Consider the following 21876-nt stretch of genomic DNA (forward strand, 5'->3'; position numbering starts at 1 on the left):
ATTTTAACGCACATTTCTATCATGTTCTTCATTCACAAAAATAAATAACACCACCTCATTAAAATATTTATAAAATAACTAAAATCAAATCATGATTCTGACACACATACACACTGAACTCGCGGATTACCAACTGAGGCCTTCCTTGAGCAGTATGACTGCTAACATTAGCAGGAATTCCCCGAGATAACAAGCGATATCCATTTTAATAGCTAATGTGTTTCGCTATGTGTTGTGAATAAATTGGAGAACCACGTGACTCGTATTTAATAAAGAGGAAACATTGTTTTGTTTGTTTGTACCCAAAGGCTCCGAAACTACTGAACCGTTTTAAAAAATTATTTCACTGTTAAAAAGCCACACTCTTCCCGAGTAACATAGGCTATATTTTACCCTGGTACGGGTCGTAGTTCACACTGGACGCGACTGAAACCGCGAGAAACCGGCTAGTATAATATGAATTGAAAATTCTTGATTTTGAAAACCCACCTGTCACCATCGGGACCGTAGGGAGGGTAAACAGGCCGGTTCGGCTGGTAAGGAGATCCGTATTCATACCCGTAACCTTGTTGGTAACCTGTGAAGTGACATACATACATATTAAAGAAAAAAATATATCCAACGAAAATTATGAAATATTTACAACGTTGAAGACCACGTGCATACATAATTATATAATAAAAAAAATATATTCTTTCATTTATAGAAATAACCATGCAAATGTATGTAGCATGTTATACAATAAACAACACTAAATAAATTAATGTTTATTTTTATGCAAAAATTATAAAAAGATGGCCATAACAGCTATATTACAAGAAATTCACGAACACACACACACAAAATATTGATTTGAATGTACAAAGGATTTCACTTGATACCGCAATATGAACAAAATCTTAGAGGAAAATTGCTTCACTTGTAGCGTTTTTGACACTTAAAAACAATTTATTAGTGCATTAAAGTTAATGGAACAAGGCAAAATATACATAACCGGAAAGAATGTATGTTACAGTACTAAATTGTCTGTTACTAGCAGGTGCAATGTTATTACCGGTATCATGCGAATGGACAAGGGTTAATAAATGTGATATAGATATGGGCCACGGAGTACTCAACAAATGGATTGAACAGACGTCCAGGACAACTTTCAAGACAAATGCATTTGTAAAACTAAACGACACTGCAACATTTGTAATTAACATTAACATTGTCGTCATTGAGATGAATAGTCTTAAATCAATGAACACAACTTTCATGTGAGGTCGCTTAGATACTCTGCATGTCAGTTGTGATTTATAAATTGAGATAGTATTTCAATAAAAACAATATAGATTGTAGACAGACCAAAATTCTAGATGCGCTTCGCCATAACAGGCCCAAACGCATGCTTGTATCTACTACTGGAAGTGACCCGTAGCCAATCAATGAGTTGAGTACCCGCGTCATGAGGAGAGTGCAAGTGTTAAGTACCTGGGGGTCTCCTGGGCCCCGGCGGCTCGTCGAACGGGTTGGAGGCGGCTAGGTTGTCGCCGCCCGGCCCGCCGCCTACAACCACACGTCTTTGTACCCACAAGTACCCGAGAGGAACGCTAACCCTCCATTCATTTCTGTACTAACTACTCGCACAGAATAAATACGAACAGAAACTCTTTCCAACATTGTAACAAGGATCTTAGTGTAAACTGCTGAAGAAATTCAGTAGTTCTTCACCAGAAAGCAGATTTACCTAAGCAGTTGTCAAATCTAAACCGTTATCAAGTTTATAAAGACAAATACAATACTCATAACCGTGACGTAAAGTGACTTTTATTCATTCCGTCCATAATCCAAGTTTACATTGTGTAGAGAGTTCTCTGTACGTAATTAATCTGCGCCACCAAGTGCTCGGTGTGACCACAAGGGTAGAAACCAGAGATGTTTTCTTTATATTTACAGTGTATAAGATAGATAGATGTTAAATTCCTCTGAGATACGACAGTAACCGTTGTACCACAAACTTTTAAACGTCTGTTGAACACTTGCTTAAAAAAATGACAGATTATGACGTTGAAATAAGGTCCGTTTTGCAGCCACATTTTTTAGACAAGTGTTGAACAGATGTTTATGTTTTTGTAGTAAGGCCGTAGGGGGTTAGTGAGAAGCGGTTATGAGCCGTATGATGTTAGTCGTTAGTTGGCACAAAACAAATAAAACAAGCGCCGGCGCGGCGCATCGTGCAGTGTCAACGTCGCACTGGCGCGCTCGGCTGCGCTAACACTAGCAGCTCATGTACAGCGGGCTAGCCTGACTGCCTCTATGAATATCGTCGACACCATATACAATTGAAACTATTCATACCACATAAATCCCATATTCATCCTTAGGTAATTCTTTTTTTTGGACTTATTTTGCCATTAGAAAAGTTGAAGTAATTGATGTCGACGGTATTCAAGAGCGCCTATCAGTGAACGTCCGTGCTAGTGACGCGGTGCCACTACAGTCTACAGAGACTGTCTATTCACACTAGCATTTAGAGCCTTTACCGACCACTCCCAATTATTTTTACAACTTTTACATATAATTACATCTTTTTCTGTGCCGTATAAAAGCTGTTAATGTTTTGTGTGGCTTTATATCTTTAAAATAACAATAAAAATAGGGGGAGTTGTTGGTAAGGCAATAGTATTGAAGCGACATTGAGAGGTAGTCCAGGGTACTATGTCTTCATAAGCAAGTAATGTAGTGTACCTTGCGAATGATTCGGCTGCGGCGGGTAGCCGGCATACTGTCCGCCGTAGCCGTCCATGGGTGCGCCGCCCCCGGACCCGCCGCCGCTCGGGAATGACTCTTGTGAATTTGACGACCCTGCTGAGAAATAGTGCACTGCATGTTATAACAAGTAATTATGGCACAAAATTGTAGTCAGGCTACTATGTAACACAGGAATATGGTCGACCTCCTATTGAAACGTAGAACCTTTTTTTATATTATCGAACCAAAGACTAGTTTCCACAGTCGTTGCAGAGCATAGACCTCTTCTCGAACATAATCCTTTTCAATTTAAATAAATATGTTTCGACTATACCTGTACTGGAAGTACTGTTGGACTTGCCACTCTTTTTCTTAGTAGAGGCTTCGACTTGGTTGATAATTGGCTGCGGGTCGATGCCGCCGCGGTCGAAGTGACACTCATACGCGAGCAGATTCTTCGTATAATGTTTACGAAGCGTATACGCAGCTGAGGAAGACGCACCGATGCCCAGCAACCCCGCGATGTCCTTCCACGTCTTATTCTTTGTCACCTGTAATAATCCATATGATAAGTAAACGTTCGAACAACAAAATCACTTTGCAGTTTTCAAGTAAACAAATGTACACGAGGCGACAGTTAACTCGGACATAAAGTGTGAAGGTTTAGTGCTCAGTGGAGGAGGCGATAACTCGCGCGTGTTAACGAGTGGAAACCTGACCATGCCGGCGATTCTTCAATAGCGAGATATTTTCCTGTCGCCGAGGTGATCGCGCCACGAGTGTCCGCGACGGAGTGCAACTAGCGCTGTACGGTGAGGCTCCACAATGATAAAAATTTATTAAGTATCGTTAAAGGCCCGGGTTTATGGCGCCTATTCACATAAAGCGCACGGTACATGCACTAACATAAATCCACACTGAAGTCTATTAGTCTCAGTTGCATCGGCGCTCTGCGCGTCGGTTTTACTAGCACCGTTAAAGTGATACTCGAGAATACAAATGTTTACAAATGTTAACGTTTAAACTGTAAAACCGAATTGAATTACACCAACCGCTCGTCCTCTATATATTTATTTGTTTGGCTTTTAGTATGGTAAGCTAAATATAATGCAGTTTCGAATGCAAGACTTACCTTTATAGTAAGTATCAGTAGGAGAGGAAGCTACGTAAAACTGCGTTGTTGAGTGCAGTGAAACATTTACCTATCGACTACGCAGCCAAAGAATTTCATTCTTAATTTTTTTAAACAGAATGTGTATAAAACAACAAGTTGCAGTTAAAGTTTTATACGCCTTTGTTAATAATATTTCAATGTCTTGGTGACATTCTCAGACTTTATGTCTTTGGATGTTATGATTTGCAACATTCATCAGACTACGAGACAACGACATTTTGCAATTATAAAAACCTTGGAGTTACATCTTTTGCAGGATAATAATTTTCAAATTACCAACCTCTATGGGCAACGTAGCAGAGTGCTACTTTTATGGTCATAGAACAAAGATCACAGATAGATCACAAGTTTCATTAGAATACATTGTAGACTAAGTGCCTTTTCCAAAAATGGGTTTGGTAGGCTCTGTTCTTAAGAGACCGATTATGGGATCTGGAAAAAAAATATGGCCCAGGTGTTAAGGGAGGATAAAGTTTGTGAAGACAGGTGCTACATACCTCGACGAAGCCGCCACGTTCGCGCACGAGCAGGTAGAGGCGGTAGAGGTCGAGCGGCTGCTTGGAGATGGTGGGGCAGGCGGCGATGGGCGTGCGGCGCTCGTCCATGAAGGCCAGCAGGCGCTCCACCCAGCCGCGCCGCTCGGGCGCGTCGTCCATGTCGTACAGCTTGCCCAGCGAGTCCGACTTCTGGCGCAGGGAGACACTCATCACGCGGCTGATCATCTCACGTACACCACTTGCATTGCAATCGTAACCTCATTTTTGTATAGAGACGGATATGCCATGGATTTTGTTTTAAACAAAGGATAATATAACACAGGTTTAATCCGACTTCCCAAAAAGGAGGAGCTACTCATTTTTGTACCGTCATGTGTGTACTACTTTTACGTCCGGAGATGGTTATGCCATGGATTTTGAAAAAAACCTGTCGTTCCAAATAGGGTAATGTAGGTTCTTATTTCTGATTTTTGTATTTAATTTTTATAAAATCTTTGTAAATACTGTTGAAGCGTGAAGTTTCAAAATAGATGGATAAATGTTCATTAATTTCTATATCCTAGCAAATAAATAGTTTTTTTAATATTTTTTTTTTGTAGATGAAGTTTGTGTTTCTGTTTTGAAAGAGGTTTTATTAGCAATGTATGCGGCGTACGTGAATAGTTGTTTTTCAGGCTTATCTACTTCTTTTGGCAACTAAGCAACTGTTTAAATAATTTAAACTTATGGACCCATAAACATATTATACAACATTATCCAAAACGACAATACGAAAAATATTTTCCCACGACAATTAACAAAACAATTGCTTAGTTATTCAAATACTAGCAAATACATCTAATTATACATTGAGTAGGTATATATTTATTTTACGCAGAGTATAGTATAATATGAAGTGAGCTATTTTCACGGCAATCAAGTTCAAGCGTTTAGATTGATAGTGTATGTGTTACCGGGCCTGACGAAGACTCTCCTATTCGTCGCCTTGAATTTTCAGCCTAGAATAAAAAAAATCCACTAATATCAATATATTGTTCAACAAACTACTTATTTCGTCAGCCCCGTTCGTTTGAAAAAACTCCTTATGATTTATGCATTAGTTTGAAAAAATAAAACAAAATTAGAGATTAAAAAAACAAAGCAAGAACAAAATTAATTACTTAAAATTATTAGAAAATAAGGAGTTTTTACGAAATTGCATTCCAATACTAACCCTTTTCAATAAACTACATATTACAAGCGAGTACATAGTTTACGAAACGGGGACTTTGGGTATTTTCATGCAATTGATGCTCTGTGCATATCAAAATACATTCGTTTAACATTCCTGAAATGTCATGCGCTATTTACTCATAGCTCTCAGTAGCCAAGATTAGAGTAGACAAGTACACGAAGGTTTCTTTCGTATCTAAAAGGTTTGTGTAGGTACAAGAATTCTACATTAACGTGTATATAAAAACCAAAAGAACCATTTGTTGTGTAAAGTGTTTGAGAGAATCAAAACATTTCTCTGTTGAATAGTTTCCTAAAAAGTTTTTGAAGCGAATACCACAACCATAAAGAAAAATTGCGGCTCAAAGCACAACAAAGTGAATAACTAAAAGATTTCTCAAGCTTCAAGCTAACAGTCGGTGTCGAAAGTTGGAACTGAAAAAAATATGTACATAGATGCAGACAAATGTTATGCATTAAAAGGCAATGCATTTTGTATTATGCAGATAGAAAATGACTAACATGCAATCGTAAACACGGTATTAAGTGAAAATATTAATCGTATCGAGCACTACTCATGCTTATGATCTTTAATTTGATATAAACCTTTGATCTGTAGGACTCCGGCGCAATGTGACTGTTAAATACCTGAAATACATGATAAAATGCAATGCCTCCCTTTCGCTCACACACAGCTCATGTTAGGAAAGAACAAGACAGTTGAAATGTACGTGGTACCTATTAACAACACAAATGGCCGGTGATGTGGCACTTAATTGAATAGGAACAAAAACAATGTTTGGTGCACGGACGGCGATCACACGAAAATGCGAGTACAAAGTTTACGACAAAGCCTGTGTTAAAATGCAAATCTTCATGGTCTTAGTGTGATCGGCACCCGTAACTAGTGTGGTTCGACATGGATTTCCACATAAATGCAATGTGAATAAAAATATACAAAAGGATTTATAAAAAATATCAATTCTTTTTTTGCTCTCGTAACGCAGTTTATGCTTAGGTCTTATTTGGTTAATACAATATGAACAAATCTCGTTCCTTTTGCATATGATTTTGGTGATAATGACCTTTGATCGGAGTTACGAAAACAAAAATATTTTCAGAGGATTACAATCAGAAAACTGACAGACAGGGACATAACTTGGTCAAATCGTACTAAAAGGCAAAATTATTCGTGTCATGGTGGCCAAAATGATTGTAATTGCAGTTAAATCAGCCAGAAGAACAGAACAGCCGTAAAGTGGTTCTACTGCAACAGTATCTGTGGAACTCGCCCGCTCTCGGTAGCTATCAGAACTTCTTTCGTCTTTAGTTATTTTGGTTTAAAAGCTGTTCATCGTTTGGTGTAAGGTCCAGGCCAGTTCCATAGATAAGAGAGATAGTGGTGAGGTGTGTAGTGTGGTGTGGTGTGCCGAGACTCACGGGACTAGAGGGCGGGCGTGGCCACGAGGACGGCGAGGCGTCGTAGTCGTCATGTAGCGAGGAGTGGCTGCCGCCGCCGGGCGAAGGCGACGGCGCCGCGCTGCCCGCGCCGTACTCCTTGCGGGACCCGCCCTTACTAGAGCCCGACCCGCCGCACGCTTCTTCTCCTGACGCTGTAACAATGTACATAACGAATGGGTTCACAATGAAGATCACAAGAGTCCAGTCACAAAGACCAAGATTCAAAACCATAACTTTTTTGAAAAAGGTTTCAAATTGCTTTTTAAAAGAAGGTAGAGATATCAATAGTGGAGGCCTATATTCAGCAATGGACTTTTTATTCCCAGTTAGTTACCTGCGGACGCATTGCTTAGCGTGCTTTGCTGGCTGCCTTCATCTAATGGTGCGCCGTCCGGGCCTGTAGTAACGAGCGCTGTGGCGGGCGCGGCAGGCCCGTTATCGTGCGGTTCTGCTGGCGCCGTGGGCGGGGGCATAGCGCCTTCCGGAGCCCCTGGCCCGCCCGGACCAACTGGGCCACCAGGTCCTGGTGGACCCATATGCCGCGGTTGCTGCTGAAAATTCGCAGACGCACGGTTATTTACAATCTAATATTACAGTTAAGTGTTCTGTGAAGTGTTATCAATTGTTTGTAGCATGGGAGCATCCCGTCGTGGGTACCTTTAGAGGCGGGTAGTGTTGCGGCGGATGCGGTGGCGGCGGCGGGCGGTATCCATACGGGTAGGGGTGGTGGTTTCTCGGCGGGTAGCCGTAGGGCTGCGGCGGCGGGTAATGCGGCGGCTTGTAGCCGGGATGGTGCGCGTAGGGTTGCGCCACCATGGCGCCGGGAGGCGGGCCGCCGCCGGGCGTGGGCGGCCCTGGTTGGCCGCCGGGCCCCGGCCGCGCCGTCGGCCCGCTGCCGTCTGACAGAGACGACGACGTTCGCGGCGGCATCGCTACGTTCTGCGTGCCTGTAATTAAACAACACATACAATTATAATGGTTATTCCATCCATCTGAAGTTTAACATTACACAATCCCGTCAATCGATATTTCAAACTATATAAGTTTGCCTAACATAAAGTACACAACATTCACAGTCATAACTCGAAACTAGCGTGGTGCTAGTTTATAACACAAATCCAAGTTGAGTGTCAAATGTATCAATTAAATAGTATACGAGAGTGCAAGCGACAAACATTGGCGTATATCGGTTTTCTGATCGATCGTGGAGCTCGGCGCCGGTGCTCGCACACACAATTTGAATAATACAGTTAACGAGGGCTCACCTAAGCCGGCCGAGCATCAATCGAGGGCGGAGAGACGCATCCGATCACTTTCATTTTCCGTCGGCACGTGAGCAGCATACGCCGCTAGCCTGCGAATTCTCGCTGCACTTTATTGCATCCGTATATGTGCATACGACATGCACGCAACGCATTGACCGAGGCCGAGATACGAGCGGCAGTGATTTGCGACGACGAAAGTGGTATTGCAGCTTTTATGTAGGTCGATTTGGACTCGGTTATGTTAGTGTTACGTGAGAGCGACTACCGACTGTTACACAGTTAATATACATTTGCAATTACGTCGGTGCAATGGCGAAAACTGCTGCGCTAGATAACGCGGTGCAATGCGAAGTTTTTCAGTGATCGAGCGAATTGCCCTTCCGACGATTTGTATGAATAAATATAAACACATGCGAGGGTCGTCACTTTAATCTCATCAGCGGGCTATTATCGGGCCATTATATTGTGTCGGCGCGATCAGACGGCCGGCAGACGGCGAGGCGCCGGTGAATCATAGATAACAGCGTTGTGCCATACTCGCCCACCTATATATCTATTTGTTTACGGCGACCTTTAATGAGTGTAGCGCCACGGTAATAGGGTCGTCCCGACTCGTCACATCCGACGAATGTCTCGTGAAAATAGCACGCGTTCTATATTTAAAATGTGTAATAAAGATAGTCGATGGTGTTACTGACAATTTATATTTTTTATTTCCTTTCTTACTGTATATCCTTCAGGAGCTTTAGGTGGATTTGAGAATTCTGACAACAGCATTTGTTAGGTAAGTGAAACCTGCAGCCCAAACGAGAAGAAGACATATCATAGGCCCTTTGAAATTAACTAGTGATAAGCCAAATCTGCAAACTATTGAATTTCTATCTCATGATAGAAATTCAATAGTCAACCATCTAAGCCCCAAACACATTTCATGATCTGTACGTACACAACTGGAGTAAGCTGTTTGCATTATCATTGTGTGATTCCTTGGCCTTTCATTGGCATTTCTTTCTAAGCTTTTAAAGCGACCGCTATCTGCATAAACGGTCCGTATGCAATAAGTCATGTCAAAATGTTGAGTAAGCCAACTGGTGGTGGAACTGGCTCTGTCAAGGGCAGCCCGTCACCGCGGCCGCGTGCGTTACGCACAAACCGAGGTCTTTACTTTCCCATCCGACAATAATGCGCCGCAGTCACACGTGCAAGGCGGTACAAGGTTCCTGTTTATGTTATTAAGTATCGACGTGCCACGGAAAGACAATGTCACGATTAATTCGCTATATGTATTGATAGCGAATGAGTAATCATAATGTGCGTAGTAACTACAACATGACTTGAAAAACCTTTGTAACTCTTGATCTGGACATATCAGTACAAGATGTTGATGATTTTAGAAAAACGCTGATACTAGGTGATTAATATCATTATCTGCCTAGCCTTTTCCCAAGTTGGGGTCGTCTGCAGGTCTATCTGGATGCTGCAGAATACTAGTGTCTTGCTCGGAGCGACCTGACTATCTGACCACTTCAGCCCAGTTATCAAAGCCTCTTGGAAAGACTGGTTGTCAATTTGTCAGACTCTCTGGATCCTGATTACGGACGGCGCCAAGCGTTGCTTACCCAAGTGACCAGTCGACCCATGTGTTTGTTACTTAGACGAAACATAGTTTCAAAAGCCTTAGTAAGCACCTCTTTCGTGATTACGACAGTAACATAACAATTTATTCCGAGTCTCCTTAAGGCTTGAATATCTTAGACAAACATAGCAATTGCATCAAAGTCAAGTGTCAGGCACGAAGGGCGCGCTCGCGAACAAACCGCGCCGTTCATAGCAAGCAACACATTCCGCGCATACGATCAGCCGCGCCCTGGCTACCAGCTGCGTACAGGGCTACCGAATGATCGGAATCGAAATGGATTGTCGGTAGAAAGCGTGGAATGTCTCAGCTTGCGGTGGGACGTGCATACTTTCCGATATCTTATCTACTTATGAGGGAAAATCAATGGGAAATAAGTAGCAACAGCATAACATTAACTACGGGATGAGAATTCCTGCGCTCATCCTGCGGCATCCAGTCAACTTACTAATAAAAGTTATACTGTATACAAATTAATTATTCCACATAATGGCAGGTTTACATCACATCGCATCATCGATAGATCCCGTCGATGAACTCAATGTATTTACATAAAATAGAAGTAGGTACATAGGTACAATATACTCCCAAATTCCAAATTTATCAAATGATCATTTTGCATTTGGCTGATTTCGTTTTACTACCAACAGCATATTTTAATGCTGATAATTTTGAAGTAAGCACAAACAATTGACCACAAAAATTTTATATATTATACCAACTTCAGTAAATACAAGCTATATGTTTAAACATTGCGTCAAGTGCTCACAATTTACACCAAGTATCTAACTCAGACTCACAGCGTGGTCGTTCAAAAGTGGTATGACATGAGTATTTGTACTAAGAGAATTCATAGTCACGCAGACACGAAGCTATTAGCAACCCGATGTATGTCATTGTATTCTATGTTTTCGTATAGAAATATATACATTGTTTACTACATAAAATATTTTCATCAAATGGTGTTCAGTGATCACAATGGGGTTCCTTTTCTTGACATTATAAACGTTAATGTTTTTTTAGATTCAAGTATAGCCAGAAAGGTTGCTGTACGTTAAAGATTCAATGTGTTTATTTAATTTAGTTGTATATAAGGAATATATGACGTGTTAACAGCAAGGAGTATAAACAGAACATAGACAATAGCGTTAACAAGCGGCCTAGTTGAGACAAACGGTGGCGTCGGCACGGCGGCGGTGTTTGTCGACCCATTTAACTTGATCACCACTAACACACTCGCCGTCCCCACACACCACATGATATACAACGCTGATTTACCTTACAATTTACACATTTCTACAGTTATATTCAACATTGCACTACGCCCAAATAGTACTATAGCTGCATGTTTTAAGCAATGAACACGAGAATTTCTAAAAAGAAAAGCAAAGCAAGAACGTATTTAAAATCGTGTTTAGCAATTTCATACGTACGGTTGAATAAATTTCATTTTCTCAGTATCGAGAGCCGAGGCAAATTGTCACAATGGCTATGTAACAAACAAATCAAATGAAACCTTTCCAAGTGTTTCATTGACAAATTAAATCTCGTTTTCCTTTTCAATCTTACAACAATCTCGGGGAATGGGACTGAAAACAGGGTGGCTGTTACGTTTGTGCGGTAAGTACATCTGGTTATCGGGCGTGGGGGGTAGGTGGGTACACTTGACATTTAGTGAATGTGTATAGTATACTATAGAGTAAGCCGGGCAAGTCTGGCCGAAGTTAGGGAAAGAATGTCCGCACCATTAGCTTAGGGGGCAGACGGAACGGGGTGAATGGGCTGTCGAACCCTCCGTCGACCTTGACTCGCCGAGATTTATCACTTTTACGGGGTAATCTGAATACAATTAGGCGATGGGCAGGCGGCCGGGACCGCAGACACGCAACAGGTTCCCGTTACAGGAATCATATTCTTTTACAAGTTTTCTTTGACGAACGAACTCAAAAGTTCAAATTATTTTAAAATTCAAATCCCTTTTCTATATTAAGAATGGTTATAGTCGTTAGGTTATAACGGCAGCTTTGAAGGTTTGACTATAGATTCGAAAGCAGATATGCAGCATCTTTTAAAGGATATTCTCATTCCTTATTTTAAAACAACTAAAAATGATTGATAGACTGTTGACAGTAGGGTGAGAAGAAAACTATAAATAATAATAACGACCGCGTCGTTTCTTGCACAAAAAAGTATTCAAAACAAACCACGAAGGATCGTTTACGTGAAAACGATCAAAACAAACATTATGGCGGGATCGGGGCAAAAAGCGATTTGCTTTACCTTCTTTTTTTTCAAAAGCCGGAGGTCGTTGGCCTTGTCAAGGACGTGTAAGCACGTGGCCGCACATAGAGGCATTTCAGTTAAACGTCAAACACTTTACCGACCCTCAAACATGCAGATGTATGTGAAAGGGTGAATACTAATGCACACAACAATTTGCTGGGAAGTTTGTTCTTCACCGCTTCTTCTTTCCAGCCGTAACACTAGGAAGTGGTGAAAGGGGGGCGTTTTGGGGGTGCTGTCATTCTTGTAAAATTTTGACGTTAAAAAGTGCTAATCGTATTAGCCTATTTTAATAAATGATTTTGACTTTGACTTTGACACAATCACAGATTATTTCCTTACTGAGCAGGTATTGTGCGATAATACGATAACACATGATTGCATTATTAAGCTGATCAATTAAAATTACGTAAAGATTACTTAACACTTTATTTGTTCTTATTATTACGACTCGTCAATCAATTGTTGGACCCGAATATTTTCCTGCACATGCTACACCGGACATTGGTTTTCCAAATAGGATCATAAAAAATATAATTTTAAAATTCGCTGTACAAATTATTTTGCCAGCAACAAAATGATACTCGATTAGGTGAAATTGGATCGAAAAAAAATCCGGTTTAACTTTACACGTTCTCTTTATAAAATGTTCAGTTTCGTACTAAGTATAAACCGAAGTAAATATAGGTTTCAAATGTCACGGAGAAACAGCGAGCGTTCGACTCGGCCCCAAGAGCCAGCCTTATCTTAGTTGATGGCATTCCACTGCTCGGCGGCCGATACGCACGACGGACGACTGCGAAACGCTTTTAGCGCCCGTATACTGAACAACCAACACTGGGCCAAGGAATAATCGTCCGCTTTGACAACGGCACAAGGTCCAAAATGCTAAAGTCGCGATAATAAGAACACATCGCGCAAAAGAAACCTTATTGGTCGAAAATTAAAGTCGTTTTCGAAAGTCACGTTGTATGCGGGCGTCAAACAATACGCAATTCACCTTCGAACGCGTCGGGTTGCGGTATTGCGGCTTCATTGTGTTAAAATAACGATGGAACTTGGATTGGAAACGAGCACAATGCGGTCGATAAACAGAAATTTATTTTTATTTACACAGCGATAAAGTATATTTCGATCAATCAATGAGACTGTTGAATAAATAAAAAGTTCTTGAATTCAGAGTCAGATATTGACGACCCCTTTGATAATACAACACCTATTCACAATTTGATGTGATTAACATACCCACTATTTTTTATCGAATTTTGAGGCCTAAGCAATAAGTTATATGATACATATTTTCGAGACAAGCAATGAAGTGATTAGTCATTTCTATATATACTCAGCAATAGATAATTTTGGTGTATCTATAATTAGAATTGCTGATGAGTCATTAATACCTTGATAACGTATCGGTCTTTTTATAACTATTATAATAATATGTGCGTAAACTTTAAACTTTAAATTTAAAGCTTTATAAAAACGCGAGTCACTGGTAATATGTGAACGCAGGAAGGCAACATAAAGCAGAGTATTTTTCCTCAAACGCTTCATCTATAATTTTCTAGCGCGAGACTTCACATATTCACTCGATGTTTGTCGAGAGTCAAGAAGTCCGACGAGCCGAACAGTTGACGTCATACAGTCATGTTAACCTTCTACCACTCCACCAGCTCGTGACAATTTGTGTGGTGGCATATAATACATTGCCGGGCTTGTTGCCGCTGTATTCGCTGGCGAGGAACACGAGCAGCGTTGGACTCGGAGGTCGCTTGGTACGTTCGGAACGCTGGAGATACGGAGTGAGGGTGTATTGCGGTCATATAACCGGTATTCGAGTGGCGCGCCAGTCGGAGCTCGGCCGGTCTACAGCCCGATGTTTTGAGAAAGCCACGTTCGGCAATCGGCTACGTTAACAAAACACGATTGCTTTTGCGGTTGCCGTTCGCTGCAGCCGGTTTAGGCAAAATACCGAATTGTTTTTATGATACCTGCATACATGAAGGCGGCACAATGTTTATTTTGAGGCCAATTACTTCATTCAACCGGGACAAATTGATAACTGTAAATACAAACTTAACTAATTTCGACTTTTGCGATTATTTAATTAGTATAAATATAATTACAACATATTAAGACATTCTTTGAAGTGAATGTTCAAACAACCAGCTTTGTTTGGATAACGAAATAACGAATCAATGTTTCTTGTATCAATAGAAAGAATAACTTGGAGGCTGAGGAAGGCGACGAAAAATTGGTCCAAGATTGCAATTTTGGCAAGTTTCCTTCCAAAGTAGAGTTTAGGCTGACCTATTGTACCACTGTTACTTATGACCTCACGAAAGGCACTTATTGCGAAAAAATCCAGCGTGAAATAAAACAATCGAATTTTAATGGTTTGGAATGGTCACCAATCGTAAGTTATTGAACATGCGTGAATACATTTACAACGCAATTTGCGTTCGGATATGCTTTAAGTATGCGAATGAATAACTTGGGCTTTATTAAATCTTAAGTATAATATGTGTAATGAACCTTTACAACGAGAACATGGGAAATTATCAAAAAATTGCAAAAAAATATGCTTATACTTCGGCCGTTCAGAGAATGCGTTCCTGACACCTATCAGTTAGTCACGACTAGTGATGGGCACAACATAACACTGAGTTCGTTACCGTTCCTTCAAAATGAACCGCCGCATTATTTTAAGATTATTTTCGTTTTAAATTGGCGGAATCATTTGTTTTATATTTTAGTTATTTAAGTGGAAACCAAAAAAAGGTAATATTCATATAATAAAATTGTTTTATTTATTCTTTGTTACAAGTACATTGAATTGAATGTGCGAACAGAATATTAATCAGACTCCGATTTGCTTGAGGAGGTGGTGTCTTCATCATCATCTTCGCCTACATGTATAATTATATTATTATCAATAACAGAATCAATCCTGATATCTCGGTCTAACAAAAGCCGGGTAATCAAATAAAAACAGATCGAAAACACTTGAAAAACGTGGTCTATGCGCACGAAACGACAACGGACGACTGTTTTAGCGTCACAAAATGGCGGCCCATAACGCCATTTGGGGTTACCATTTTTAATCTAAGTATAAAAATGCGGTTTGGTCATAGTTTTATTTTTATATTTCATAAAAGTTATAATTAAGTCTTATAGTCCATTATTTTCCAATTCTTAAAAAGAAAATCAAAACGTATTATTTTATATTATAACTGTATAAGAACAGATTACGATACTTGCCTGTTATTTTTAGCACAGCACTACAAAATATAAACCGCTGACATAACCTTGTAATAGCGCAGTATAGATTTAGAAAAATATTGTTTACCAAGTTATTTGACAGTCAGTTTGGCACAAAATTATAACATTCATTGATTATTGATATAATAATGTTGTTTTAATGCTCCTCAATTGTTAAAACGGTAAACAACCAGCAAAAATATTTTTATCGTAACTGCAACGCCATTGCAAAGTTACGTCGTCAGTTCAATCGCGACGTGTCAGGAACGCATTCTCTGAATGGCCGAACTATAGTCGCAACATTTATTTCTTTAGAGACCGACTAAAGTCCAATGGCTTGCATCATACTTCAACATAAATGCCAGTTTTTGGGTAGCATTCTGCTTGTCCGGGTTAATATCAAATACAGTTGAAGTCATTTACTACGTACAAATCTAATTAAATAACTTAAATCTTTTTAGATTTAAGTTATTTAATTCACAAGATTCTTTAAACAAACTCAATTACTCTGAAGACTGACAATAATTTTCACATTAAATTATACATAGAGTTATGTTAGCCGAGTTTATGTTCGCTTATCAAGTTACGTAAACTTTATACATAATTTATTCGACGGTTCATGAATGAAATTGTAGTAATGCTCATCTACAATCAGATGGCAAAAAGAATGTTATATACATAGCCACATCAAACAAATCGCGACAATGAGAAGTACATAAGATGCGGCGTCCCCGATGGGTGAACCCGTCAAGGTCACATTGAGGGAAACCCCACAAGGGTGTTCTAGGAATCTTTACAATTCAACTAGATGGAAATTAGAATGTCAACAGTGAAGTGACTTTAAAAATGTATTAGGATTCGATACGGCTCAAATGTGAATTGAATACATTTGTAGCATGTGGTTAGTCTGCCTATTCAGCAACGTATTATTTGTACGTTTCGATTGATTGACTACGCGAATTCATCATTTAGCAATCAAAAGCTCCACTTCTCGATCGAATTTTTCAACTTTTATAAAAATCGTGCCAAGTTCGGCAAAGTAAAAGTCAGTTTCGTTTTTTTACGTTGTTAAATAGGTGGGAAGGTTTGTCAATGGTGAGGTCGGTGGCGATCCGGCACATAGGAGCGCTTCGTGGGCCTCAGGGGTAGAAGGTCCTGTTTTGCGTGCTCGCCCCGACCGTCGGTGGGGGTAAGTTTTTCACGAGGCCCTATATACCGCGACCACCCCGACTCGTACATAAGGTGGGCGGGCTGGGGTGGTTCGCGCCCGCAAAAGGGGCAAAATACGGCGTACTCTGGGCGCCCGTTCTATGTGGGTCAATGTCGGGAAAGCCCGTGTCTACCGGTGACGGAGTATGCACAACGAATCTGATCAACACACCCGTGACAAAACAAAGGATAAGGTTAAACCTCCCATGAATACATTAAGACCTTAATCCCTTGACATAAGGTTCAAAATCAAAGCAACGGAATTGCAGGTTCATACATAATGCTGTCGAAATTCTTAATTATGATGATTGCAGATAGTGCTTCGATATCATTTAATTAAACGTTTTCATGGTAACATTATATGTATTGGGTTAGTTTTACTTGTTTTCCAAAAATGTTACGACTAACAAATCATCGCGCATTGATTCGTTGTCACCAGCGAGTCAATTTCAGTCTTGTAGGCTGCATCTTCTTGTTGGCAATGGAGCAGAGTGAGTAAGGAAGGCAGGAGTACTCACCAACAGCCGGTGACATGGAGCGAGAGCCACTGGAGCCTGTTGGGCTGGGCGTCGGCCTCAGGTGCGGCGTAGTAGCGCGCCCCGCGCCGCCGCTGCCGCCCGAGTCATTGCTGTTCTGACCGGTCAGATCCTGGAACAAGATTTACCAACATTAATATCAACTAATTAGACTATTCAAGGGATTACGTTACGGTAGAAAAGGATTACGAAATGATGATGTCCTCCCAGACGTGTCCGTCGACGGCGACACCCTGTCAATTCCCGGCAATCTGTCTTCGCTCATGGGCCCGGTAGTGACTTGCGAACCCGAATTTGTTTTTAAAAACTCGGTCACATGATGCACAGTAGAGCTCTCCGTTTGCATTAAAGGTATAATTATACGTCGGTTTAGGACGAGTTTTACGGGCCAGGCGTTTACCATCAAGGTCTTCAAGACGATGGGACTCGAAGTTTTCTAGTCCTTGATGAATTGCCTTACGCCACTCAGATCTTTGGGTGGCTAGGTCCTCCCATGAGTTCGGGGATAAACCGGTCGATTTTAAGTGGCGCTTTAATACATCCCTGTAACGTAAATATTGTCCTCCAGCTTGTCGTTTACCCAAACTGATTTCCGAATAGAAAATAGTTTTCGGCAACCTGGAGGACTCCATGCATACCAGGTGACCGCACCAGCGCAGAGGATTACGAAAGCGAACCTAACGGCTTGACTACGTTGATTAAAGCAGTTCACAACTTCATGTTTCCATATAAACATCTCGTAAATAGGAAATGGTGGGCTTTTTAGCGGCTGCTTTGTGGAAATTTGACTTCCTAGTTGGTCTAAGTTTGATTGCGGCATGGAATACCATAGGATTATGTTTGACTACATTTGGTAAATAAACAGAGTAATCCCGTTCTAGCACTAGCCATGCATGCGCACACCAATCCATGTCGGTTAGTCTAATTTCATTACACTTAGTTACTATATAAAACATCTTAATATTTCATTAATTAGTCAAAAAATTACACGAGTTATTACTCCAAACAGAAGGAAGTAATAGGAAATATCTCGAGTTGCATATTTATCATAAGGAATATGCAGGATTTTTAAAAGCCAACAAAATCAAGAATGGTTGTGAATGGCTGATACGAATATAAGTTCACGATCGTGAACTTAGTATTGTAACAACTAGACTTGCATTAAAGGCGCCGTTCCACTGTTGCGTAGGACGTGCACGTCAACTGCGTGGGTTCATTTCTGTCGCTACTTGTGCCTGTTATTCCAATACGGCTAATACTTTCAGCATAATAAACCTAGATAACAATTTAAATGATTAAACATTTTGTTTGGTGAGTCTTAGAACAACACCTTCACAAGTAATTGGTCCTCAGAGATCAAAGTTTGCATACATATTACAAAAATATCGGAATCGAGATTCTTCCTATAAAACTTTGAATTTGAATTCTTTGAAAAAGAATTGCGTCCAAATGATCTTCATATATCTCGATGCCCACCAATGACTGATGAATGAAGAATAAAAAATATTTTTATCAAAATCTCAAGAAATTGACCATTGTAGCGATCTTAGGGTCTCCTTTACTAATCGAAGAACAGTCCTATCTGTCTCTGAAACGGAATTACTTTATTGTGAAAATCATTTCCTCTTACAGCTTTAAATTTAATCATACATATAAAACGGCCTGTCGTATGGTTGCGGTGATAGGATGATATCATTCATGGAGCCCTAAACTAAAGCATAACATCCAAACTGAAACTGAGACAAACCTAACACACGAGATCAAATCAAATCTTTGTAAATGGGAGATCAGTATCAGATGTAAATGAAACAGGGCAATCTCATTTGCATAATCCAGACGGCATAAAGTGTGCATTCTTGTGCCTAGGTGAGATGCCTTGACACTGCAACCTCGGCAGTTAAGAGCAACAATAGCACGCCGAGTCAATAGAGCACGGCCACTTGCGGTAATCGTGCAATAAAACAACGTACGGAATCTCCGCAAACAATGCGCTCGCAACCAGCACCAAAATAAAAACAAATGCGGCACGCCGCGGGCTAATATTAAACTTGATGCAGATCATCTTTTGTACGGTAAGTAAGTTATGTAACGTAAACCAACAGTCGTTAAAGTACAATGGAGCAACGAGTTATGCATAATAATGCAAGTTCATATTAAGAACCCATAAAAGCTCACCCAACAAACTATTTATTGTACATAGTTGACAATCATATGATAGTACGTACCGTTTCAGCGCAGTCAATGTTCGTAGCTCGTAAATCAATCAGTGGTCCTTTTCTATTACAACATAAAACGGTAAACGCGATTAGAGTGAGTTTAGAGTGGATGAGAGCAACTGTGCAACGGACGCGTAAATGTTAAGCTTTTTCAAAGTTAAATCGAGTCGTATTATAGAGAGAGCGGCGACGGTGCAACGCGTTCTCAACGTTCGAACGGGCTCGACGAGGCAACTCACGACCCCCCGCTGTCGAGGTTAGCTCGCCTGCGAGAGGCTCCGGCGTCGATCAGACGAGTCCGGCCGGTGGGGCGGGGCGCGGGGCGGCGGAGCGCGCGATAACTGCGGCGATGTTTTTGCCCAGCGCTCCAGCTCGCTCGCTCGGCGCACCAGGCGCGTTCTTCATTTCGTACAGAGTCCATTATCTCTAAGGCTGTCCCTCTCGCACTCGTTGCTCGCTTCGTCGCGCCTCGCCGCACCGGCCGCTGTTTTATTGCCAGCCGACGATTTTAACGTGCGCTCGCAACGTCCGCCGGAGCACAAAAGTTTTTATGGAAATTTCATTCCGAATGCGCCTCGCTCGCTTGCTCACTCGGGAACGTCAATATAAAAGCACGATAACGAACGGACGAGTCAATTAATTATTATTGTTGGAAGCTGTCGGGACGTGCTGGGCGGCTCTATCTAGATACAGTATTTGTGCAGTGTTTTCAGATGTATACCTAGTAAATTGGAAGCGAATTGATTTGACGTGGCCCGTAACTAAGCTAGAGAAGACTAACTGACAGTCTGATAACTAGACAAACTTCATCGGTTTGTAAATAACTTTAGATACAAAACACATTAGAAATAACTGAAGATTATTTGACGCTTGTGATAACAGAAAAATAAGAAAAAGTTGCTGTATATGATCTATTTATTTATGATGAACCTAAAATGGTGCTGAAGTCCTAAAAAGTATTGTTGAGTGACTTACAACGATTTAGAACAATAGAATTGAAATCTTTGGAATTCTATTCTCAATGTGCTTACTTGGTTTAGTCCATTTCAGTCATGTATTTTTTTGTATTATATCTAGGCCTTGAACTCGTAAGGGGTATGTCTATTTCCTTGAACTTTACTTTCGTATGTTTCGCAATCAGTACAACCATAAAAATGGTGAAATCATCACTGGAGCAAAGCAAAAAGGGATACGGAATACGGAGCCTAAAGTGAGAAAGGGGAAGTGAATTTCAGAGCTTTGAATCATTCAATTAAGATCTAACAAAACATTGATCAGCTGTTTGAGTGATTGGGCTACGTCGATTGCGATACGTCAGTCGAGCACGAACGAACGAGATCGGCTTAAATTGACCGACTGCACTTGGCCCAAATCCCGACGCAAATAAACACAAAATCGCTCTTGTTGGTGTGTCTACACAATGTGTGGAGGCTGCCAGCAGCACGGTAAATAGAGGGACTAACGCAACTACACAAACCTATGTAGACTACGTACCTTATATAGGTGAGGTGCAGTGGGAACGAGGCGACGACGATCATGAAACCCGCTATTGAGCCGAGAGAAACGCTCACGTGGGCCCGACTAACAATGTGCGGTACTTATACAGGATTGCTATGGTAAAGATTCCGCTTTACAAACAAGGAGCGGTTAGTTAGGCTTCAGATTCGAATACAGTTGTTAATTGTACCTTTGTGTACACATATCCCAAAGAACATAGCACCTATAAGATATTTTTTTTGCGAAATCAAGTTTGGAGTTTCCACATGTCTCTGGCCAGGCATGATGTTTTCACTTGCGACTCCACCGACAGAACATTTATTTCCAAGAAATGGTCTTGAAGAAACCTTGATCATATAACAAGAAACTGTGAGTCATCTTGCAATCAGTCCGATCACAATCGGCTATCACGTTTCTAGTCGCTGTCACGTTCATTACTGACCGAGGCACACACGATAGATAGTTATAGTTCGGCCATTCAGAGAATGCGTTCCTGACACGTCGCGATTGAACTGACGACGTAACTACATTCATTGATTATTGATATAATAATGTTGTTTTAATGCTCCTCAATTGTTAAAACGGTAAACAACCAGCAAAAATATTTTTATCGTAACTGCAACGCCATTGCAAAGTTACGTCGTCAGTTCAATCGCGACGTGTCAGGAACGCATTCTCTGAATGGCCGAACTATAGGTCTTCATATTAATATCTGGTAGGCTAGGTCAGTGGCACGGGAGCCATTCTCCGGAGTGACGTGCGCTATAAATAGCTCACTGATGGGCGTTGGAGCTCGTTTAAATAACCGCAAATCCCCTGCCTCGCAGTCCTTCTGCATCATCAGACGTATTTAACATAGGTATACGCTTCATTTGATACTCTATTCATAGCTACAT

The 21876-nt window shown here is 40.9% G+C and overlaps 1 protein-coding gene across 14 annotated transcripts in view; it reads right to left on the reverse strand.

The window, feature by feature from the left end:
• LOC124640868 (trithorax group protein osa-like) overlaps positions 1 to 21876 on the reverse strand; it is a 90021-nt gene that overhangs the window by 6737 nt on the left and 61408 nt on the right. For 3 of the 14 annotated variants that reach the window (XM_047178819.1, XM_047178807.1, XM_047178808.1), the window contains exons 5-15: positions 17250 to 17379; positions 7735 to 8024; positions 7412 to 7628; positions 7057 to 7229; positions 6223 to 6264; positions 5358 to 5402; positions 4405 to 4593; positions 3068 to 3284; positions 2731 to 2850; positions 1474 to 1548; positions 490 to 577 (exon numbers count right to left, since the gene is read on the reverse strand). In XM_047178819.1, the coding sequence (XP_047034775.1) occupies positions 490 to 577; positions 1474 to 1548; positions 2731 to 2850; positions 3068 to 3284; positions 4405 to 4593; positions 5358 to 5402; positions 6223 to 6264; positions 7057 to 7229; positions 7412 to 7628; positions 7735 to 8024; positions 17250 to 17379 (1586 nt within the window). The remainder of the gene's footprint in view (positions 1 to 489; positions 578 to 1473; positions 1549 to 2730; positions 2851 to 3067; positions 3285 to 4404; positions 4594 to 5357; positions 5403 to 6222; positions 6265 to 7056; positions 7230 to 7411; positions 7629 to 7734; positions 8025 to 17249; positions 17380 to 21876) is intronic. The other 11 variants (XM_047178817.1, XM_047178815.1, XM_047178810.1 and 8 more) reach the window with 10 other exon arrangements.

The sequence above is a fragment of the Helicoverpa zea genome, chromosome 21, assembly GCF_022581195.2.
Source record: "Helicoverpa zea isolate HzStark_Cry1AcR chromosome 21, ilHelZeax1.1, whole genome shotgun sequence".
In the NCBI taxonomy this organism is placed as follows: Eukaryota; Metazoa; Arthropoda; class Insecta; order Lepidoptera; family Noctuidae; genus Helicoverpa; species Helicoverpa zea.